General features: G+C 43.3%; 2 protein-coding genes across 10 annotated transcripts in view; one reads left to right on the forward strand and one right to left on the reverse strand.

Annotated features, from left to right (window-relative positions):
- Positions 1 to 2596, reverse strand: part of NBR1 (NBR1, autophagy cargo receptor) — a 35876-nt gene extending 33280 nt beyond the window's left edge. For 3 of the 9 annotated variants that reach the window (XM_025200721.1, XM_025200723.1, XM_025200720.1), the window contains exons 1-3: positions 2108 to 2595; positions 1509 to 1619; positions 410 to 472 (exon numbers count right to left, since the gene is read on the reverse strand). In XM_025200721.1, coding sequence (XP_025056506.1) covers positions 410 to 472; positions 1509 to 1610 — 165 coding nt within the window. In that variant the 5' untranslated portion in view covers positions 1611 to 1619; positions 2108 to 2595. Of the gene's footprint in view, positions 1 to 409; positions 473 to 1508; positions 1620 to 2107 lie in introns of all 9 variants that reach the window. The other 6 variants (XM_025200718.1, XM_006020934.3, XM_025200717.1 and 3 more) reach the window with 6 other exon arrangements.
- A 126-nt stretch (positions 2597 to 2722) lies between these two features.
- BRCA1 (BRCA1, DNA repair associated) overlaps positions 2723 to 24390 on the forward strand; it is a 55910-nt gene continuing 34242 nt past the window's right edge. The window contains 11 exon segments of the mRNA XM_025200763.1: positions 2723 to 3027; positions 4249 to 4347; positions 6758 to 6811; positions 8675 to 8755; positions 9309 to 9397; positions 12389 to 12534; positions 13464 to 13572; positions 15211 to 15256; positions 19902 to 20038; positions 21834 to 24386; positions 24389 to 24390. The exon segment at positions 24389 to 24390 is cut by the window's right edge and continues 820 nt beyond it. Coding sequence (XP_025056548.1) covers positions 4268 to 4347; positions 6758 to 6811; positions 8675 to 8755; positions 9309 to 9397; positions 12389 to 12534; positions 13464 to 13572; positions 15211 to 15256; positions 19902 to 20038; positions 21834 to 24386; positions 24389 to 24390 — 3297 coding nt within the window. The 5' untranslated portion in view covers positions 2723 to 3027; positions 4249 to 4267.

Consider the following 24390-nt stretch of genomic DNA (forward strand, 5'->3'; position numbering starts at 1 on the left):
TGTGGTTGGCCGACACTGGGAGAGGGGCAACGGCCACCGCAAATTTTGCTGTAGCCCCCACAACAGCTCCCCCTCCCAGCGCTGCTGCCAGCTGCCCCAAGCACACCCCCCCACACCTGCCCCTCCCAATGCCATGAAGAGCCCAGTGCAGCTCCAGTCCCAGCCTGGTGCAGCCCACCCCACCCGTGCTCAGCGCAGATCTATGCCCCCCCACCATGCCCTCTGCACATGCCTATATAAAGAAGAAAATTGCAGAGATATACACACTACCTTCAGAGGGGGCTACAAGTTGCGCCTCACCTTTCCAAAAATAAAGTAATCAGTCACAAGCCAACTGCTAGCTAATGATCTAACACTAAAATAACCACAACTGGGGATACGCAGTACGAAAAATCACCAATACAAGTACCTCGTCATTATCCTCATCCATATACTTAATTTGAATGTTGTTCAGGTCGAATGAAACTTTCACCTGAAAGAAGAAACAAAGATTGACACTTGACAGTTCTTAACTAGTCAGTCCCTTCCCTCTCCTCGCTCATTTATAGATCAATGAAGTTTTATGAAGTCCATTTTTCTGCAGCCCACCAATGTCACTGCCTCTCCTTCAGCCATTATACAGTTTAATCATCCAATAACAAAACCCAATATTTCCCCGATCCCTTCTTCTCTAGTTAAAAAGTACCAAAAACTAAAGATGCATTTAGTAATCTTTCCACTGAACTGGCACTGGACTTACTCCGTGTTAATTACTGTAATTGCTCACTATGTAAATACACTGCAATAAGGAGAGACTTGAAGCCAGTGCTCTTAAGCACAGAAACCTTTAAACAAACAGACAATCAGGAAACAATACACTCATGTGACCAGCCTTTATTTCACATACCTTCCTTCCTTGGGTTGCCAAAGGCTGGAGCAACACAAGTATCAGAAGACACAAAGTATTTCACTACTACCTGATGCACTATATAACTAAGTGACATCTTCTAGTGTTTCAGATTCAGTGCAGCCATTCTCTAGCTGCTAATTGCTTGAAATGAACTGTAAGCAAAGCCAGGTGTTTCCCTGCAGAACAGTTTCCAAGGCACATATACCTATATAAATCTAAGCATGAAAAGGCTTGCCTATTTCACGTGACTGGTAACTTTTTTACTTGTCTTTAGAAATTGTTACACAGGGGTCAGGTTTTGGCTACTGTGGATCTAGCAGGAAACAAATAAGTAGAGCTGGAAATGCAATGAAAATGGACTTTCATATCATTGGCATCCAAGAAGTAAGTTGTTCCCTACTAAATCTATTCAACAAATTACATCAGAACAGTACAAGCAGCTTTCCTCCAAGGACTGACCAAAGAACATCCTGCAAAGTACTCTTGACACAAAATGCTCCTCTCTGCCAGGTGTCTAGCTGCCATTTTGTCTACGAGTCAGAAGCAAAGCACTGCACTGGGACACAGCAACAGTGAATGCACATCTAGAAAACCTGCCCCTGCAAGCAGCTCCACTCACCATGGCCTCCACATCTGCCCATGTAGTGTTTGATGAATCTGAAACCAGGAAGCTCTGGGTCTCTCCTCTAAAGCTCACGCTGAGGTTTACCTGGGGCTCCATCCTGTGGGGCTGTCAAAGCAGAACGTCTGTCACTCACAAACCAGTCAGGACATGGCAGAACAAGCTCTGCAGGGATCGCAAATGCACGACCCTTAACACAGCCAGAGTTTACTTTAAATATTTGCAGCCTGAACCAGGAACTTGTTGGACAAAGCAGGACGGAAGCAGAGGCTCTACCAGCCCAGCCATTAGGTGCTGTACTGCCACCTGCGGCCAGGTGACAGGCAGCAATTCCCGAGCTATGAGTCATGCAGGGCAAGATGGACGAGGAGGAGGAGGCAGGGCCCAGGCCCCGGCCCCAGCCCCACTCGGCCTCACAGCGCCGGCCGGGCCGACGCGTCGGGCAAGAGGCAGCCACAAAGCTGGCTGCGCCTGCGGGGCCGGGAGCGACGGGGCTTCCCGATTCCCGCAGGACTGGCAGGCCGAGGCCGAGCCCAAGCAACCAGAGGGCGCCCGGCCCCACGAGCTTGCTCTCGCCGCCCGCGGCTGCTCCGTACCCGAACGCGCCCGCGGCTCCTCCGCTCGGTTATGCCGATCCTAACATGGCGGATTGACCTCACCCGGCCCCTCGCCGCTGCCGTCAGCCGATTGGTCAGAGCGACTGCCAATCTTTCCCCTCTGCTTGCTGGTTGGCCGCAGCGAAGGGAGCGGAGCGAACAGCCCGAGAACCAAAACAATAAACAGAAAAGAGGAAGCTAGAGCCGGGTAGAGCGACCCCGGGCGGGACTACATGTCCCGGCGTGCCCCGCGTCACTCCCACCCCCGCCGGCTCTGAACTTACATTTCCTTAACTAGAGCCGCAACTCCCGCGCCGCGCCGACGGGGTCATGACCCGCGGGTACCTCCCACTTAGGCCTGGTCCCCTGACCTCCCCTCTCACTCCAGACAACAGGCTATTCTGCCCCCCATCTCACGTGACGGAACAAACACCCGCGGAGGGTCACACGGAGCGGTTGAGCCAGTAGAGTCAATCAGTACCCTCGTTTCCCGGTGCGGGGCGCCGCGCGGACGCAAGAGCCAATACAAGAGCTGTTGTCGGCACGTGACTGCGACTCCGCCGTGTGATTGGCGGCCGTGGGGGGCGGGCTCCTGGGGGGCGGGCTCCGCGGTCCCTTCGCGCCCCAGCCCGGGCCTTCCCCGCTGAGACTCGTGTTCTGGCTTTGCGGAGCTTCGAGTCCAGGTGCCCCGCTGTCGTCGGGAGGGCGATGCCGGCTCGGCCTGGCTCCGCAGGCTTCTCGCCTTTCTTCTAAATGATATGAAGCGTTTGATCCTTTTGACCTGAGCGGCGTGGGTATTGTTGACGCTGGGAAGGGCGCCCCTGGTCCTAGCCCTGGGAGTCAGTGGAGCCTGGGGCTGCGTCTCTGCAGTTCAGTAGCTTGCAGCGTGTGCCCTTGTTTGCTGCCATCCTTTCCCTGAGGTAGCCCTCGCCTCTCACTCGCCTGCTGGCACTCCTACAAGAATTTCCCAGCTTGCTGCTGTGGTTCCTTTTGTCTCTCAAGCTCTGTACTCGTCTCCCTTTGCTTTGCATAGTCAAACTTTGTATCTCTACCTTTAGATCTGTTCATGAGCCAGGTTCTGCCTGTAGGCATGGGCACAGAAGCAGGGGTCTTTTGCCATTTAAAGCATTTTATTGCCATGACTTAACAAAAGTGCATGGCTTTACAGCCCTTCAAAAATGGGTACAGTGCTTTAAATAAACCCTTGTTATTATACTTGAAGTGCTGTAATTTACAGCACTTCAGCAGCCTACAGGGCTTCAAATAACTTCTGACCAGTGGAGAAGCCTTAAGAGTCTGGAGCATCCTCTGTCTCCAAGTTTGGAAATTGCAGGGAGGCTCACAGCACACCCCTCCCTGTACCTCTCCCACCAAACACTGTACTTCTGTTGTGTTTAAGAGCTCTATAACTTTATAAAGTTATAAAAAGTGCTCTAAATTACAGCACTGTAAAACTTCTGTACACACCCTAAATCTCCAGTATGATCTATTTTCATGTCCCATCTACCCTGTTAACAAAAATTTAACATTGATACCCCTTAGACTTCTTGCATAAACACCACTGTTTTCTATTTTGCTTTATGTAGCTAGAAAGCCCTTGCCTTATTCAGATTTCTCTAACCTAAAGCCTCAAACAATCTAGTTCATCTATTAAATTAACACTTCATTGGCAGGTGTGGGGGGAGAAAGGAGAACTCTTTCAGTAAGACCTATATGTGAGCACAAAAAGATCTTATTGAATCAATTTTTATAACTGTTTCAGTATTGCCAACACTCATGATTTTTGGTGTTGTTCTTAAAGACTGTGCTTTAGGACTGTGGAAAAACTTAGCTCTTGTGAAAAAAAATATATGTAAATATATATATAAAAAAAAAAGAGCTAAGTTTTTCACATTCTCAAAGTGTATAGTTTAAGAGCAACGCCAAAAATCATGAAAGTTAACAATGCTGCATTTTCAGTGCTATACTGGCCTTGTCTTTTTTGTGTTCATTATTTCAAGCATCTGTTCTGGATTTTAAGCTCCTCAGGCTCTGAGGAGCCTGGCATGTGGTCTGTTTTAATGTAATAATGTCCATATTCAAGGCCGAGATGCATCAGATACTGTGCAAAAATAAATTGTAATGCCTTTTCTTTTGGGTAGGGTATTTTGGAGCTGAAGGATGGACTTCTCTGTGGTTGCTCTTGGAGATGTGCAAAACGTACTTTCAGCTATGCAGAAGAATTTGGAATGCCCCATATGGTATGTCAAAGAAATGACCTGGATTTTACAGTGGGTTACAACATAACACTTTCTAAACTTGTGAGTTTTTTATTCTTGTATTCAAACACTTTGTTATAGATACAATTGGTAAAATGCCCAGAATGTTGGGCCATTTGGAAAATTAATCCCTTTGCATCTCAGAAAATAGTGAAATAATGTTTTCCTGGTCAGATCTAAGCATGAAGTGCCAGAGAAAACACTTCAATACAGGCAGCAAATAAGTTCTAACAAATTCTGCCTGTGATAGTGACATATGAACCTCCTAACCTCTTAACTCCTCAGTAAGAAAATCACTGCAGTGTGTTTATGAGCTCACCTTCTTTGTCTGTCTAATTTAAGTGAGGCTCATAATCGTTTAAAACTAACAATGAATTGGAGCTCCAAAATTTAAGATCCCTGTTGATCTTCAGGCAAACTTGTAATTCCTGAGAAATGTGTATCTAGTATATTTTACATGTGTTAACAAATGATTCAGGGATGAAAGCTATGATTCTAAGATTTTTTTTTTAAATGAGCTTAGTTTTTTAGTGTTTGTTCATTTTAAAAATTATCTCCTTAATCAATTAAAAATTCATCTGAATCAACTGCAGTGGAGATAATTTCTATTACAGTCACAGTGTAGATAAGCCAGTATTCTTTCCAGTAGATCAGTATAATGTCATGTCAGTAGATTCTGGAGCAGCTTAAGTGTGTTGCACTGACGCTACTTTGGTCACTGGATTGTCATTAAGACATGTTATAATGGCAGTAAATGGTGGCACAACAGAAATGAAAGTATCATTGTGGCTTGCAGGAAAAATGCAATCAAGTTCAGTGGACAAGGTACTGCTGTCAAATCTGCCTGCTAGATAGTTCCCACCATGTTCTGCTCTCTGTGTGCATAGAACTTAAGGGAATGCAGAATATCTGGTCTGAGAGAAATTTGTCCCAATTTTACTGATACTTTCTGTTTAATTAAGGAATTCTGAAAGGCAACATGGATTCAAGAGTCTTAAAGCTAACAGGATATTTGGTCAACAATAACTAAAGGGGGGGAAAAGCGTAGTTTAATTTAAGATCCTCCAAACTAGAGAAGCAGTAGATGGCAGTACTTCTGGAATAGATCAGCAGGTGCTGTACAGTGGTGGTGGCAATTATATAATGTGAACAGACAAACCTATGGATACTTTTGAAGTTCAGCTGTTTAGCTTGCATTTTTATGGAAAACAGTCATAAAAGTGTAATGTTCTCTTACTACAGCAGTTTAAGATATCAATTAAAAAAGTTAGTTAACAGCATAAAAGCTAAGGATCCAGGAATAGAAGTTAATGCTGGTAATTAACTTTGGCTATTGTTATTGTATATTGTATACTTTGCTATGAATTATTATTATTTAGACTGCCTTGTAGCAGAAATTACTGAGTTTATTTGAGCCATTTTTTTTCATCCAGGCCATTTCATCCAAACCAATTATTATGGAATGTGAAAGCCTATCTTATCCCCTCAGTAATTCAGGTTATTGCAAGCACATCTAACTTGTCCTGTACTCTCTACACTGTCTGCCCATAAAAAGATGGCTTAAATTCAAGGTCTCAATCTTTTTCCTAAGGCACTGAAAATTTGAATCCAGGATACCTAAAATAATCCCTGTACATTTATTTGAGACAATGACTGCAGATGAAAGTCCTGCTTCTCTGGTATAATGGAACTGTTCACGGAAAGGATAAAACTTATTTGTGCAGGAGATCTGAACTTCCTTGAGGGCTCATGCAGGACTGGGGAGCAGCCTCTCACTGGCATTAAGAACCACCACAGACCTCTCTATCCTTTGTTCCAGGTGTATGGTACACACCTTTTGTCTTTGTTTTTGCTAAACAAAGTACACAGCAGAATGTTTTTATATTAAATTATATAAACAAGGAAAACCTCCCAGCTCTTCCTTAGTGAGAAGAAGAGAAAAAGATATGCACTTGACAGATGCTAATATCACTTCATCATACAGGGAAAGTGCTCTTACTGCAGCGATCAGGATTTTGTAAGGTCCTCAATGGAACATGTATTAAAGACTTGTCTTCCCAGCTTGTGCATGAGAAGTCAGGGTTAAAGATGAAGACTTTGCTGAAGAAAAACTTGTCCCTTGTCATGCTGAATTGGAATCTTCAGAAAATGTACCTTATTGACAGAAGGAAAGAGAAAGAGTTGTGTGGGGGGCAAATAGTGTACACTGCAGGCAAAGGCAGATACTTTGCTTGGCTCTTAACTGAAATAACATAATTTGTGCTTTTCTTGGCAAAAATTATTTATTTAATTCTAGTTGAATAAAGTTTTTGTATTTATGAATTATATATTTTCGCTTTGTTTTTGTTTCAAGTAAGTGAATTGAGGTTGTGTTTGTTTTTGTTTTTTCCAGTTTGGAAGTGATAAAAGAGCCAGTCTCAACAAAATGTGACCACATATTCTGCAGGTATGCCTTCAGGATTTCTTCAGTCCACATGAGTAATGGTTCCACTATCCTATATAAACTTTCTCCCATTACTCCTAAGGGAATAGATTCCTTTGGTGCATTTACACATGCACTTCACTGAGGAGTAGACTAATTGGCTCCATAGTAAAACGTCACCATCTACACGTGCACCAGTATTAGGGCACAGTAAACTAATTAACTCCACCATAAGATAGTACTGTCAGGGACAGTACTATCCTACAGCAGAGTAATTTACTGTGCTGAAACTCATGCGTAGCCACTGACTGTGGGCGCAATTTACACTGTCAGCCCAGGCAACAGGGAGACAGACTCCTGCCTGCTGCCTAGCCACATGGCTCTGCACTTGCAACACCATTGTGCCCCAGCCAGCTCTTCCAGTGCTGCCACCTGGTGCCCAGAGCTGAGTCCCCATGCCTGCTGCCAAGCCAGGCTTGCTCCATCCTGGCTCAGATTGCTGCTTTTTCAGGTGCACACGTAGATGCCATGCACAGAAGCAGTTTACTCTGTCTTTGCTTTGTAGATGCACTCCTTGTTAATTAATAGTTAGCTATATCAAAAGGAGGAAATCATAGAATCCTAGAAAGCTAGGGTTGGAAGGGACCTCAAGACATCATCTAGTTCATCCCCTTGTTCAAACCAGGACCATCCCCCACTAGGTCATCCCAGCCAAGGCTTTGTCTAGCTGCATCTTAGAAACCTCCAAGGATGGATGTTACACAACCGCTCTGGGTAACCTGTTCCACTGTTGTACTACCCTCCTAGTGAGAAAATTCTCCCTAATATCTAACCTAAACTTCCCTTGCTGCAACTTGAGACCATTGCTCCTTGTTCTGTCATCTGCCACCACTGAGAACAGTAGCTCCATCTTCATTGGAACCCCCATTCAGGTAGTTTAAGGCTGTTATTAAACCCCCACTCAGTCTTCTCTTGTCTAAGCTAAATAAGTTTCCTCAGCCTTTCCTCGTAAGTCATGCGCCCCATCCCCATTGTTGCCCTCTGCTGGACAATTTGTTCATATCCTTTCTGTAGTGGGGGGTCCAAAACTGAATGCAGTACTCCAGCTGTAGCCTCACCAGTGCTGAGTAGAGGGAAATAATTACTTCCATTGCCCTGCTGGCAACACACCTACCAATACAGCCCAGTATGCCACTAGCCTTTTTGGCAACAGCAGCACACTGTTGGCTCATATAGTCAGCTTATTGTCCACTGTAACCCCCAGGTCCTTTTCCGCAGAGCTGCTGCCCAGCCAGTCAGGTCCCAGCCTGTACCAGTGCATGGGATTGTCCCATCCTAAGTGCAGGATTTGCATTTGTCCTTGTTTAACCTCATAAGATTTCTTTTGGCCCAATCCTCCAATTTGTCTGGGTCACTCTGAATCCTCGCCCTACCCTCCAGTGTATCTACTACTGCCCCCAGCTTGGTGTCATCTGAAAACTTGCTGAGGGTGCAGTCTATGCCATCTTCCAGGTAGTTGATGAAGATATTGATCAAAACCGGCCACAGGACCGACCTCTGGGGCACTTCACTTGATACCAGCTGCCAGCTAGACATCAAGCCATTGATTACTACTTTCTGAGCCCAATGCTTCAGCCAGTTTTCTGTCCAATCTATTCTAACTGAGAACTAGTGGCTCTTTCATAGACAATTTCAGAAGCAAGTGGTTCAATTCATTTCCAGCTCTGTTAGAATAAAACAAATGTTCAGCTTGCAAACATGTTTATACAGGTTTAAGGTTATTTCTGTGAAAGAGTACCCATCAAAATGGGTGCAGTTTTTCTTAGAAAAATAAACCCTTCCGTTAAAAGAAGTTACCAGGCATGACGTTTCCTTCTTTCTTTATAGACTATGTATGTTTAAACTTCTCAGCAAAAAGAAAAAAAGTCTGGTACAGTGTCCACTGTGTAAAACTGAAGTTACCAAAAGGTAATGTATACTGGGGACTGTGGCATTGGGTACAGAAGAAGCTGACTGAGTTCTTTTTTAAGAGAGAAGATCCAGTGTCTAATGCAAATATATTTACAAATAAGAAACAAAATAATGAAAAGTGGAAACTTTGGAAGTATTGTCTCTATCTGAAATGCTCATCAGAGTTTCTAGAAATATTGACAGTTCGTTAGCGGCAATTCTCTTTGTCTGTGACTATCTCTAAATTGTTGCATAGTTCATAGCAAATGTTTGTGATGAACAATATTGCTAACAGAGATTTTACACAGACCCCTAAAGTTGCATTCAATTAATGAAGTATAAAAATATGGTGAGCACTACATCTTGGGTTATTCCGAAATGAATGATGCTTTAACTAGTGATGATGGCTACATCTTGGGGAATTGTCCCCACTCAATTTGCATTACAGCTTTGCTTTCCACAGAGTAGAGCTCCCTGTCTTTTTTGTTTAGCCCAAATTCTAAAGGAATTATTGGTAACCTACCCATACCTTTATCTCGGAAATGCATCTCTTGTGGTGGTATTTTTTCAGAAGTCTGCAGGAAAATTCCAGATTTAAGCAACTAATTGAAGGACTGTTGAAAACTATCCATGCTTTTGAACTTGACGCTGGAGTGAAATGTAAGTGTATTATTTTTTTCAGACAAGGTTCCTTGGGTGAATTTTATATCTTTTATTAGACCAACCCACATGGTTGGAGAATAGTTATTAAGCAAGCTTTCGGGTTCAAAAACCCTTCGTCAGGCTAAGGAAGTTTCAGCAGTTGGTGTGCGCTCTTCCTGGATGGAATAAAAAGTAAACGAGCCAGGGGCTGGGCTGGGGAGGGGAGGGAAGGGAAGGGGAGGGGAGGGGAGTCAGTTGCCCGGCAGATTATAATGTATCAAAAATCCAATGTCTATGTTTAGTCCATGATCTCTAGTATCCAGCAGGTTGATGAAATGGAGCTCATAGGCTCGTCTCTGGGAAGTGTTGTGTAAATTTCCCTTGAGGATCAGGACTGAGAGATTGGAGAGAGAGTGGCCCTCCTGTGAGAAATGTGCCCCCACCGGTAATTGAGTGTTTCTGTCTTTGATGGATTTCCGGTGTGCATTCATTCTGGTGTGCAGTTGTTGTTTGGTCTCTCCTACATATCTTCCATCAGGGCATTTGGTGCATTGGATGAGGTATATTACATTTTTGGAGGTGCAGCTGTAAGATCCAGGGATGCTGATGGCTCTGTTGTGGGGTGTAGTAATAGTGGGGGTGGTGGAGATGTGTTGGCAGGTTTTGCATTTCTTGTCCTGGCACGGTCTGGATCCTTTTGGTGTGTTCTGGGCTTGAGGAAGTTTGCTTCTGGTGATGAGGTTGGTGAGGTTCGGTGCTTGTTTGAAGGCTAGGATGGGTGGCTCTGGGAAGATCTTTTTAAGAATAGCGTCTCTTTCTAATATGGGTTGCAATTTTTTGAGGATTTTCCGTACAGGTTCAAGGGAGGGGTGATACGTCATAACCAGGGGTGTGCGATTTGTGGGTGTTTTTCTTCTGTACTGAAGCAGTTCTTCACGTGGTGTTTTTTTCAAACACTTTCATTCATCATAAACTTACAGGACTTCTATCAGTCTTAAGGTGCAAAACATCAGTGCAGGTAGTATTAAAGGTACACAAATGACTCATTGGCAGAAGTTTGATTGAAAGCCGCTTGACAAAAATCCCACCCAGCAGTTTCTTAGATATTGTTTTCTATATGTGCTGACTACCATATTTTTACTTTTTATCTGAGAGATGGTTTAACATATGTTGTCTACTAATTTTAATTCTGTAAGTGTATGGCAAAAGTCTGTTTCTGCTTCCTTTTTTTTGATGACTGCCCCTAAGCTGCCTTACTGACAGTCTTTTTTTTTTTTCTTCCTGTTATAGTTGCTTATAGAACAGGGATAGGCAACGTTTTTTGGCCGGAGTGCCAAAAAACACCACAATGACTAACTCGGAAGGTGTCAGAGTGCCGGCATGGCAGAAAAACAAAATGAGGGCAAGGGGTACATGGCAGGATGCCCTGCTTGTGTCCCTTGCCCCTCACCCAAAGCCCCTGTCCCCCAGCCCTACTGCCCCTTGCCCCGCAGCCAAAGCCCCTGCCCCACAGCCTGGGCTCTGTGGCTGCTAGCAGCTACCCCGGCTCTGGGTAGCTGCTGGAGCCTGGGCTGCTCCCAGCAGGGCTTGCAGCGTCCCAGCTGCGTGCTGGGAGCGGGAGCAGCCCAGGATCCCGGCTGTAGCCGGGAGGCTCCAAACAGCTGTGCTGGGCTCCTGCATCAGCTCCGCACCGGCGCGTGCAGGTGTGCCTTGGAGCGAGTGGTGGGGCAGGGGCCTGAGGCAGTGCAGCCCCAGTCTCTCCCCAGCTCCGGGCATGGGGGTGACAAGCCCGGCGCAGCTGTTTGGAGCCAGCCTGGGCTCTGGGCAGCTGCAGCAAGCAGCGGGCAGAGTGCAAACAGCTCCACCGGGCTGCACAGCTCCGGCATCAGCTCTGTGCTGGCGGCAACTGCGTGTGCACCTCGGGATGGACAGCGGTGCCCATGCAGTCGCCCCCAGCATGGAGCTGATGCTGGAGCTGTGCAGCCCGGCGGAGCTGTTTGCACTCTGCTAGCTGCAGCTGCCCAGAGCCCAGGCTGGCTACAAACAGCTGCGCTGGGCTCATCACCTCCCTGCCGGGAGCGGGGGAGAGACCAGGGCTGCCTTGCCTCAGGCCCCTCCCCTACTGCCCGCTCCGAGGCGCACCTGCACGCACTGGTGCAGAGCTGATGCCGGAGCCCGGTGCAGCTGTTTGGAGCCTCCTGGCTGCAGCCGGCCCTGGCTCTGGGGAGCTGCTACCAGCCAGGATCCCGGGCTGCTCCCAGCAGGCAGCTGCGATGCTACAAGCCCTTCCGGGAGCAGCCCAGGCTCCATCGCTGGCAGCAGCTACCGGGAGCTGGGGCCAGCTGTAGCCAGGAGGCTTCAAACAGCTGTGCCGTGGCACGCCAAGCAAAATGGCCTCGTGTGCCACGCTTGGCATGTGTGCCAGGGGTTGCCGACCCCTGTTATAGAACTTAGGAGACAAGGCTGTGAGGCACTGCAGTGGTTGCATCTGAACTGTCACCTTCAAACGCATCATTATGATATGAAATTTCATTTTCTTAGTACATGACTTGGAGTCATGTTTATTTGTATTTCAAGAGAGTGGGGTGTGTTTTATGGGAGGATGGTTTGATATGAAAAACAGGACAATTTCTCAGCATTGCATTTGTTTTTAGGGTGTTATGATGATACTAGTTTTAGGGCTGGATCCTGCCAGCTGATCCACGCGCTCAGATTGGTTTGCAAGATTGAGACCTTTGCAAATTTTATTAACTTTTTAAAGAAATTCTTAACAAATTTGATTTGGGACACTTCTGTAGTGCAGTGTTAATTCAGGCAGTTTTGATCATTACTAACCTTAATAGATAAGGGCCTGTTGTGTTTATAGCAGATACCACTGATACCATTAAAAGATTTGTTATCGTTGTCTGTTATTAATGGCCATTTTATAAATAGGCAAGAAACATTTTCTTATTACCACAACAATAACAGTATTCCTTTCCACCCCTTCCCACTGTTGTTTATTTTCAGTTTTAAACCATCAGGATTTTTCTAAAAAACCCATAGAAACCAATTCTGCTGACACCCTCCGTAAAGAAAGTTGTGTCATCCAAAGTAAGGGCTACAGAAACAGACAAAAAAAAGTTAAAGAAAATGGACAAGAAAATCTTACCCTGGTAACTTTCTCTCTCTCCCCCTGCTTTCTTCCCTCTACCACTTGGAATATAAGCTACCATTTTTACTAGGAACATTACTGTGAGGAAAATGTAAAGTGGCCAACAGCAGGTTGTTTTGTTTTATTACAGTTTGACTCCAATTTTATGACCTTCCTATATGATCTTCCCCTTAGGATAACTTACTTGAAAGAAGTTGCTTGAATAAGATAGCTTAATTGCCTTTAAATATTAAAGGTTATATTTTAGTTGTCACTGGATTTACAACTCTGAGGCTTTTCCTACTCATGTATTACAGGGAAACTGAAAAGCATAACTGTTAAAGGAACACCAGTGACTGGCTTTTCTTTTTTTAAAACAAAACAAATGTATAAAATTACTTGATACAGTAATAGTGTCCGAAGAATAATTGATTTTTTTTTTTATTTTTTTCAGTAGAGCTAAAAATTTTGTTTTAGGTCCTTGATGAATAGCAGCCACTGTGGTTAGGTGTTTTGTTTGTTTGTTTTTGTCTTCGTGTTTTGTATTGAATTTAAATATATCATTGTCTATTTGTAACCAAAAGACATTTTGTAATAGGTACTGATTATGTTGAGCATAAGCATGTTCATAGTATCTTTTGAAAGGTTTTTTTTTATGCAAAATATAGCAGAGGTATAACTGAATGGTTTGCAAAATTAATTGCATACAAATAGTGTCTATTGCACTAGAATATATTTTCTTAATTGCACAATGTTCCTCAAGCAATTTAACCTAAATAAATATACTGAATCACATACTTTAAAATTCCTTCCAGAACTTGAAGGCAAATTATTCTTCTTTTTACCCCCTAATAAAGAGAACATTCTATGTCCTGTGTAATACTGACTGCACTCCCTCCCTCCTCCCCACCCCCAAAATACATAACCACTTTCTATATATTCTTTTACCAGCAGGGAACTATCACTGGTGTACAGCTTTCAGGCGACATGGTTAAGTGGAGTTCCCCAAGAAACAAAAGGAGAAAACTGGAATCTGATAAAATAATGTACATTGAATTTGGTAAGAGCAGCGGTTTATAACTCTGTTGATCTGAAGTATAATAAAACTTGTATTGGTCCTCTCATCACTGGTTCAAAAAAAGCTTTACATGCAATAATTCTTTTTTAATAATGCATGAGCAAGATGACAAGCAATGGAATTACAAGGCAAGGAACACAGAATTGATAAATGGAAGTAGTTTTTTTCTCACAGCATGTAATTAATCCATGGAACCCATTGTGACAAGAAATCTATAAAGCTGAAAACTTAAGAATATTTAAAAAAAAAAAAAAAAAAAAAAAAAAAAAAAGGCGGGGGGGGATCTTTTTGCAGATGGGAGGAAAATCCAGAGTTGTTGATGCTAAAATATTTCAGTCTTCATGACTTAAGCCAGAACTCTCCAACTTGAGTGCTTGGGGGCTGCACACTGCACTAGTACCATGCTCTGGGCTGCATGCTCGGGGGGCCAACATGTAGGAAGCGTGAGCTCCACCCCTGCCTAGCCATGCAGGCAGCAAGATCACCAGGTCCCTTCTTGACATGCTGCCCTTCCCTAGAGACCCCATCTGGGCAGGAACCCATGAGACGCATGTTAAACTCTCATGGGCCACCAGTCGAATGGCCCTGGCTTAAGCCATTCTCTAATTATGAGAGAGAAGAATTAGATCTAGTATGGGAAGAATAATATTCTATATATGGCTACTGGGGATCTTACTAGGGATGTAAAACTTTAAACAATTTATCATTTAATGCATAAGTGCAGTGATCACTGGTTAGCTTACTGATTTATCCTTTAGTTTGGGCCTAGTCTGAGGCAGTGGGGAAGGAAGCCACAAGGAATCAGAAGGCAGCAGTGCTGGGGGCAGGCGGGAAGGGGGGAAGAGGGACTAGTACCTATAGCCTAACAGGAAAACAGCCAGCAGCCTAATTATTGGTCAGTTAAGCAATTAACAGGTGTTCCCTCCCTCCCAGCACAGGGCTTCATGTGGGCTTTGTTGTTTGGCTGCTGGGGTTGCTGCCTCTCCTTCATTTAACTGATATAATTAGAGGAGGTTAAATGAATATATACACGTATATGTGTGTGTACATTTAAATGGTACTTACATCCCTAGTTCTTACACCTACATCTGAAGTACCTGGTACTGGTGGTTGTCCCCTTATGGCAGTACATGTGGTTCTTATTAAGTTAGACTCTTGGCACTTGGAGAAATAAATAATCCTTTCTATAAATAGAGAAACTGAGTCAAAGAGTACTTAATGCCTTTTCCCCAGGTGTCCCAAGAATTCTGTGCTAGAGATAGGAATATAGACAGATCTGACTTTAATTCAGTACTCTAACCACTAGCCAATATCTCCTATTTTGGCCAAAAATTAGAAATTCTATTGGGAAGGTTTTCTTTGTCTAAGTGACTGTATTAAAAGCCTAGTTCATGGTTTTATGTTGGAGAAACTGTGTGTGTAGAGAGAAATCATTATACCCACTGTAAAGTGGTTGTATAATCAAGCTGGATTTTATCTATTATTAATTAAACCACATAATCCTGAGAAAATAGTTCATGTATGCTTGTGTCGATAGAGTACACTGAAACCATAGCAAGTTCAGGTTTGCCATTGTGTCCTCTCAGCCAAAGTGCTAATATCTGATTTGGTTTGTTTCAGGTTCTGATTCTTCTGAAGATCTCTTTAAAAAGGCAGGTGGTAGCAGGTAAGTCAAGGAAAACGATGTTGAAAATGTGTTCTTTTCTAGCTTGGCTCATCTTGGCTCATTCTTTTGTTGGTTTTAAAGAATCAGATGAGCTGCAGTGTTGTGAAGAGGGGCATAAAACAGTGCTAGACATCTTTGAAAGAATTTACTAAATGGACTTCAGTTGCCAGTGAACATTACCTATAAAATGTCTGCTTCCTGTGAGAAGGCTAGCTGTTAGGAATGTAGACAGTTAAACGACAATTATATTTATACCGTTTACCGCTTACTATTTACCATTTAGTAACCTGTGGCAGGGACAGCTCCAGCCCCTTATATCTTCACCAGGCTCCTGGTGCTGCGTGGGTCCCAGGGTGCTGGCAGGGAGCCACAGGTGGGAGGCAGTGGGTGCAGCTGAGCCACTAAGGGGCAGTACACTGCCTGGTGCATGGTGAAGACAAGGGGCTAGGGACAGATCTGTTCCTGCTGGGGGTCACTAAACTAGGTATGAGCTATCAGTTAACCATTTAACTGATATAATTGGAGGAGGTTAAAAAGATAATTTCTTAACTAACATTTATATCCCTTCCAACTATTTATTGAGGATTACACTATGTAGGTATATACTTAATTAAATCCAAATATGCAATGTCATCTTCTAGTCCCAGGAAGCTGTGCAGCTTCTGGACTCTCCAACAAAGTCTAAATATCCAAATGGTCATCCTCCTATCTCCATATATGCAGATTCCTGAATTGAAGCACTATGATACAAGTCTGTCAAGGGTACATGCACAGATGCTCCTTTCAACAGTTAAATAAAATACTTGTAAAAAATGCTATTTTTGCTTCCTTCGTACCATTGTTGTCCTGCATTACAAGCACCCCCCACTTAATGTTTTGCTTAGCGCTCATTTCACTGTGATACCTGGTTTTACTTAGCGCTCATGGGCTTCGCTATAATGCTCATGGGTATCAGGCAGGGAGTATTGGCAGCACACAGCCTCATTGCCATCTTGCCTTGTCAAAAATTTTCGTGTACTGTGATCTTTGGTGCTCTGTGCTCTTTCGTGCTTGTGCCACTGTCTTGCTTCATTTTTTGAGTTGCACCGTAAGTCAGAAATGTTCAGCTGACTCTGAGAGTGTAAGTGCTGAGAAAAAACGGCAAAAAAGCATAATGCTGGAGCTTAAATTGGATGTCCTGAAGCAAACTGAAGCAGGGAAATGCCAGAATGAAGTCTGTAGAGCGCTAAATTTGGCTGGGTCAACTGTTAGGACCACGTTGAAGAATAAAGACAAAATAAAAGAATATGGTAGAATTGTAACTCCTTTGAATGCTTTGAAACTCAGTAGGAGTAGGGTTCCAATTATGTTAGAAATGGAGAGGCTGTTAAGTGTGTGGATTGAGGATACAACTCAATGCCATATGCCCTTGAGCATGCTGCTTATTCAGAAGAAGCCTAAGAGCCTGTATGATGGTTTACAGAAAAATTTGCCTGAGGGGTCTGCTTCTGAGCCTTTTTATCCAAGTAAGGGGTGGTTCAAAAGATTTAAGACATGCAGCAACTTGCATAATGTTTCTATTCAGGGGGAGGCTGCTAGTGCTGACACTCAAGCATCTTCCAGCTATAAAAATAAGCTTGTGGAAATTATTGAGGAGAGGGGTTATATGCCTCAACAAGTCTTCAACGCTGATGAGACGGGCGTCTTCTGGAAGAGAATGCCTTCTAGGACCTACATTTCCAGGGAGGAGAAGTTGGTGCCAGGTTTCAAGGTGTCCAAGGATTGACTTACTTTATTGCTTGGTGGTAATGCTGTAGGGGGTTTTAAATTGAAACCAATGCTTGTATATCACTCAGAAAACCCCAGGACTCTCAAGGGGTATCTTAAAAGCAGTCTGCCAGTCATTTGGAAGTCTAACAAGAAGGCCTTGGTGACAGTGTAAGTCTTTCAGAGTTGGTTCAGGGATTATTTTTGTTCTGCAGTTGATAAATGCTGTGCTGAAAACAATCTGTCCCACAAGGCACTTCTCATTTTAGACAATGCACCAGGATATCCTACCACACTTGTTGACCGCAGTGATAATGTAAAAGTTGTTTTCCTGCCCCCAAATACCACCTCCATCATACAGCCGATGGACGAGGGTGTCATTGCTGCCTTTAAGGCAGGGGCGGGTAATTATTTCGGGTGGAGGGCCGCTTACTGAGTTTTGGCAAGCCATCAAGGGCCGCATGGTAGGCCTGGGCAGATTAATATTAATTTTCTAAATTTTTTAGGGACCCCGCGGGCCAGATCGAATGGCCTGGTGGGCATCATCTGGCCCATGGGCTGCATTTTGCCCACCCCTGCTTTAAGGCTTATTACATAAGGAAAACATTCACTCAGGCAGTCAGAGCTACAGAAGGAGAGGATGCTCCAACCCTAAAAGAATTTTGCAAGGGCTAGAATATCCGCAAGGCAATAAATAACATTTCAAGTGCCTGGGATGAAGTTGCCTCCAAAACAATGAATGGTGTCTGGCAAAAGCTTTGGGCAGACTGTGTCCAGGATTCCTACGAGGTTGAGGAACCAGTGGTGAAAATTCAGGACAATATCGTTGAGCTTGGAAGGAAAATTGGATATGATGAACTTGAACCTGAAGATATTCAGGAGTTGATCAATTCCAACAGGGAGGAATTGAGCAATGAGGACTGCATTCAAATAGAGCAGCAGAGAAGCCATGAAGAGGAGGAAGATGCTGAGGAAAATGTTCAACCAGCAAGGGCTTTAACCAGCAAAGGCATGGCTGAAGCTTTCAAACTTCTTGAAGCTTTTCTTTCCTACTTTGTTGAGAATGACCCTGGCATGCATCGTAGTTCTGCAGTTGCAAGAAAAGTTAACAATGAAGTCAGTTGTTACAGGCTGCTTTAAGGTGAAAAGAAGAAGCCCAAAGTGCAGCTATCAATGGATTCCTTCTTCAGGAAGTGCACAACTCCAGCTTCAACCGCTGCAGCCAGCCCTGAAAAAAATCCTCAGCCAAGCACTTCAAAATCCCCTGAAACTGACACTAACCCTGACAGCTCTGGTTTGGGGTGCTGAAGGAAGCCGAAAGAGCAAAAAGTAAAACTGAAAGTGCATCTGTGGATACCGTTCATTACTTTATTTTGTAATTTTATACATTATTTCAAAGTTTAAAATGTTAAATAAAGTATTTACATGCATTTAGATGTTTGAATTAATTGATTTTATAGTACTAGTGGGGGATTTCAGCAATTTCATAGTACGAGCGGGGAGTTTTGGGAATGAATTATCTCTACTTACATTCATTCCTATGGGAGAATTGGTTTAGCTTAACGCTGTTTTGCTTAGCGCTTGGTTTTTCCGGAACCAATTAAGAACGCTAAGCAGGGGTTGCCTGTACTTAGTTGCTGTAGCATAGTGGTTCTCAACCTTTTTAGGGTCAAGGCACCCCACCACCACTTCTGAATGAGGCAGTATCCCCAGCTGAGAACCCCTAGTGGTACTGCCTTAGCTAACCTGAGTGCTTCTCACTGGGCTCTGCTTATGGGAAGGACTGTGAAAGTCTTATGAAACTGCCCCAGTGGCACAGCCAGCCTGGGTACTGCTATGTCATGAACTAATGTACTCCTCTTGCATTAGGGCTCTGATCGGCCTAAAGCAGGAAGGAGCTGCTTCATGATGCCAGCTCTTTCTGGTATAGTGCCCCCAGTGCTTCTTCTGGAGCGGAAGTAGACAGGACAATTCCATCTGTGCTTGTCCTGAAAGAGCTTAGAGGAGGATGCACCAGACAGCTGTATGGTATGCTGCCTGCTTTAGGCTGATTAGAGAAATGCAGAGCAGTTTTTTACTTGGCTGCTGCTGCAGCACCCCAATTGAGAACCATTGATGTAGTAAATCTGTTACAATCACAATAGGTTACTCTTGGTGCATATGGCATGTGTTAGTGCCATAAAAGCCTCCAGTAGATGCTGAAGCATCTGTAACAGTGATTAAATGCATAACAGACACATTTGGCCAACACTTATGGAATTTCACAGCAGAGTTGTGTGTTTCATCCTGCCACTTTCATGAAGTCTGATTTTTTTTTTTTTTCTTCTTTGAAGGGAAACATAGACTCAACTGTTATCTGGCTCTGTTGTCATTTAGTGGTTATGTTGTGTAGGATTCTCACTTACAGGCCTTAGATCCTCACTGTGAGACTAGCAGAATTCTCCAAGCTCTTGAATGACTATTTTTGACAGGGAGGGCAGCAATGAGAAGCTAGAATGGCAGAGCTTCACCCCCTCTGTTGTGTGCTTCTCCTGGCAGCTAGCAAAGCTGCCCTCTGAAAGTTCTGGTCATCTTCAGTTCCACAGGGAGCAGAGTTATAGGAAGAGAAGCCAATTCAAGATGGATCTCTCTGGGAGAAGTGGGGTGTGTGCACACGTACATGCATATGCGCATGTACTTTGTTATGATCATACAATATATAAGGAAAGTTCATCAAGAAAGGTTTCTCCAAATTCTATGGGGGAGCTGAATTGATGAATGCAAATCCTACAGGGTGTTACATTGAAAGAAGCAGAATTAAGCCATTAACTAACTTCCTTTTTGCTCTTGAAAGCAGTCTCAGAACATTTTCATACCTGTCTGCCTGTATTTTTTGTTTCTTCACGATGCTTCTCAACAGGGTTCAAGACAAAGAAATGTTTCAGACTCCACCTGAAAAGCTTGAAGAAGAACTGAAGTATGCTGAGAATGAAAGTCCACACAACATGCAAGTTATCAACCTAGGTGGAAGAGAAATACTTCTTTCAGACTTCAGAGGTATGTATTATATTTTTGTGGGCAATAGTACTTATTAGATGTGCATCGATACATCGGTCCAAGATATAAAGAAAATTGACTGTATCGGAAATCAGCTTCTTTTGGCTGATGTGGCCGAAATGCTCTGTGCATGCATGCAGGTGCAGCACAGCACGGAGGCAGTGAGGAGCATAGCCTGGCAGCTTGGAGAGCTGCGTCCGGCTGGTGAGTCTGTTGTGATGGAAGGGGAGGGAAGAAGGGGGGGGGGGGGGGGCAGATCAAAACCCCCATGGTGAGGGAGGGGCTGGGGCAGGAGCAGGCACTCCCCAACTGGGGCAGGGCACGGGACAGAGCTGCAACTCGTCCAGTGGGTGTGGGAGGGGTGGGGGGCAGCTCCTGCAGCTACGCGCAGCCCAGGAGGGCATGGGGGGTATGTACCCCCGGATCTGGGCAAGGCAGGCTGCCACTGTGGACTGGGGCCAGGGCTGCACTGGGCTCGTCCCGCCAGTAGTATTTATGGACAGGGGAAAAGTTTTAAAATGAGTACATTTGTTTGCATTGCTATACCAAATTTAGTGGTATTTTATTGATAATCTTGGCTAGAGTGTTAACCATCTGTTTGCAAGTTAAGGTGAAAAATTAGGTGCATTTGTGTACTGGAACTGAGAAAAATATAATGTAAATTGAATTTTTTAAATTGTCTACAGGTTCTTATGTAGTCTGTCATCACTGTAGTGTTGGAGTACTTGCCAATTGTACAATAAACAGCTTAATAAATGTCTGTTTAAACACTGTCCATTCCTTCTCTTATCCTTTTTCAGAGGGAAAATTGTATGAGCAGCGCAGCATTTTGTTGGTTTTATTTGTAAATTGAAGGAAGGTCACAGAGTCAACATTATCTCCCATTCCAAGTGCAAGGGTTTTGTGTCCTTTAGTTCCTGTGGGAGCTTTGCCCCAGTCTTGAACCAACCTTCAAGAAATTACTTGTCTACCCTTGCTCATGTTTGCATTCTCTCCTGCACACATGAGCTCTGCCTTTTTATACATTTCTGTTTTGCCAGAGGAGCAGCATTTTTCTCTGTAGTTTGTGCCTTGGAAATTTCAGTCATCTTCTTGGGTATCCTGGGCCTAGGCTACTGAACACCGTGACGACAAGGACCAAGACCTTCAACTTGATTTAAACTACATACCTGATAGATGGATAGATGTTTCTAGAATTTACTGTTAATTAATGATGTTTTTTCCTGACTCTATAGTCAAAGCCTCTTACAAGCTATTCTGCCATCTTCATCTGATAAACTTTCTATTCATTCCACATGCTCAATCTAAGTTGTCTTTTTTTAGTTTATTCGTATTTTTTCATAGCTTCATGTCCAAAAATAAATTTTGAAGAGTCAGCAAATGAAAGAATCATTGTAGTATAATGAAATAACACTGCATAGAATTAACATTAAATCTGAGTAACATGCTCACCTGGAAACCCAGAGAAATGAATTGACTTGGTATTAATTAGCTTTTGAAGGTTGAAGAGGGAATAGGATAGTGTAGTGGGAGTAATGAAAACTCTGAAAGTAAATCTTATGGGAGAATGAGAGACAAGGTAAGTCTAGAATAACTAAACAGGAAATAGCTAATGAGCGTGTTAGGGGTATCAAGCTCATATTTATGCTGATTTTTAGCTATAACTGGTATTTTAATAACATTTTTATTTACAAACAAAATACCTGTTAAGAGCTCCATTAGCCTTGCATATGCAAAACATGAAATGCTTAATAATTTATCTTTTTTTTTTTTTTTTTTTTTTTTGTATTTTCAGGTGAATTTGATTTCTCAGAGGAAGGCTTAGGAAGCAGTGAAGACATTCAAAATATCAGTGAAGACTTCCAAGCTGCTCAAGTGAATTTGGCTGAAGAGCATTTAAAGAATAATCTCTGCATTTCTGCCTCAAACGTGCATGCAGAGCCATGTGACAGAACAGCCAATGCTACATCTCCACAGAAAAAGGACAGTAGTTTATTCAGCAGTGCAGAAGAAATGAGTTCAGTGGGAGCTCCGTGCATCAGTAAAAGTGAAGAGCCTGGTTCACAGCACAGCCCTAAAAGCCAATTGAATAAAAACAAGGAAACAAGTAGTGCTGTACAGCATGTAAAAACTTCTGAAACATGTGAACAAAAGTGTGACTCCTTACATGAAGACATTTCTTCTCTGGAGCAGTTACTGCAGCCTGAAGCTATGCCCATTGATACTTTGAGCCAAGTTTCCAAGAAAAGACTGAAGAAAAGCATTCAAAAAGTCAATGATTGGTTTTCAAAAAGCAGTGAAGTGCTCTCTTGTTCCCCTCAGGATGCTGGGGCAGTTGACATAGAAGAGGAAGGTTCATGTTTGTCAGACAGAGATTCCTCTATTTCGGGGAAGACTGACATAACGGTAAACTGCTTGGAAGTTGCAGTGGAATGTGAAAATGAAAAGAGTTTGTCAAAACCCAGTGTGCATAGCATTGAAAATAAAATATTTGGGAAAACTTATCAGAGAGATAGAAAGTCAAATCGGCATGTTAATCTTGGAGTAGTACCCCAGAATACAGAAGTGGAAGATGTTACTTCTGATGTGCAGCACTTGGATAATTCCAGAAATGACAGATTAAAGCGAAAAAGAAAGACTGTCTGTGGTCTGCAACCTGGAGACTTCATCAAGAAAAGAGATGCAAAGGTTGTAGATGAGCATGATTGCCTTGTTCCTGCGAGGGGAAAAGCTGGTGAAGATTCTTCTGTTGTTGGGGGAGATCCAGTTTGTGAGAAGAAAAGGGAAAATACCTCAGCAGAACTTCCTCTCGAGAAAGGAGAATTCATCTTTAAAAATGATGTTGAGAAGGTAATTGGTGACTGCACTGATGGAGAGCCAGAATTAAAGGACTGTGACCAAAGGAATGCTAAAAAAAGATGTAGCTCTCTAATGGAGAGAAACAGACATTCAGCCAGAACCAAGCATACTCTACAGCTGGTAGTGAACAGAAACTCAAGTTATCTTCATCAGACTGAGCTGCAGATTGATAGCTACCCAAGTAGTGAAGAATCAAAAAAAGTTGATTCTGAACAGAGACAAGTTAGGCGCAGCAGAAGGCTTCAGTTACTGACTGGGGAAATGACAAAAGAAACCAGGAGAAGAGATGAGCCATATGAAACATCAAGAAGGCAAGCCGATAAAAATGATAGTTTTTCTTCTGGATTCCAGAGAACTGTCTTGGTCCATGCCCCTAAATGCAAAGACCAGGCTGAACTGCAGGATATATTGAACCATAGGGTACCTTTGTCAGACTATAATTTGAAAGGTACTAACCTTGAAGCAAACAAGGTACACGCTAGTCCTGAAACCTCTTTTACCATTATGGAAATTGAAAAAGATTCCTCAAATCCCCCACTACTACAACTTCAGGAAGCAAATGCTTGTTCTCTGTTGGCCAGTGCAGACGCTCAAGACAGCCATTCACTCCTGCAGCCATGTTCCACGAATGTTGAGCAAACTGCTGGCCCAGTACTAAATTCATCTGAAACTAAGCAGTGCACAGCTACAGAACCCAACAAGAGCAAGTTACATGCTTGTTCACCCAAGGATAATGGATGTTATACAAGATATGATCCAGAAAGCTTCAAAAACCAAAAGATGACTGAAGCGAAAAGCATTTTAGAGTTGAACACAGAAACTGAAGATAGTGAGTTAGATGTACAATACCTCCGTAATATGTTTAGACATACAAAACGATTGTCATTTACTCTTCATTCTGGTCTAGTGAAGGAATCTGCAATAGAAAACACTGCTTCTGAAGCTGAAGAGAAGATGAGTACCAACCAGATAGAATACAGATATAACAGCAGAGATTTAAAAAATGATCCTATGCATTTAAAAAAACCATCTGTAGGTCTGACTGGAGTCGATGAGAGAGAGTCTAAAACCTGCCAAACAGCTAAAGATGTCTCTGGAAATGATACTGAATGCAGACACATTAGGGAGCATGGTGCAAATGCTTCACAAGTACAAAGTCAAGAACAACTTTTGTCTTCAGCGAGGTTATTTGGTGCCAAAATTAAAGATAAGAGCAGACTGCAAAAAAGAAAACAGCCAGCTGAAAAGACAGTGTCCTCCAAACTAGTGAGAGAAAGTGAGTTAAATTTGGACCTAAACCAATATAATAGAAGTCTAAGTGATCGGAATAATACAGAAGAGCCCATTTTCCAAGGAACTGGTTTAAGCGTAATTAACGAAACAGGCTCCAGTTCAGAAAGCAATCAAGCAGAAAAAACTGAAGTAGCTGAAAACAAACAGCCAGTATTAAATGTTCAGCCTGAATCTATGCTGAATTGTCTAGCAGTTTGTCT

Source organism: Alligator sinensis, unplaced genomic scaffold, assembly GCF_000455745.1.
Source record: "Alligator sinensis unplaced genomic scaffold, ASM45574v1 scaffold161_1, whole genome shotgun sequence".
Lineage (NCBI taxonomy): Eukaryota > Metazoa > Chordata > Crocodylia > Alligatoridae > Alligator > Alligator sinensis.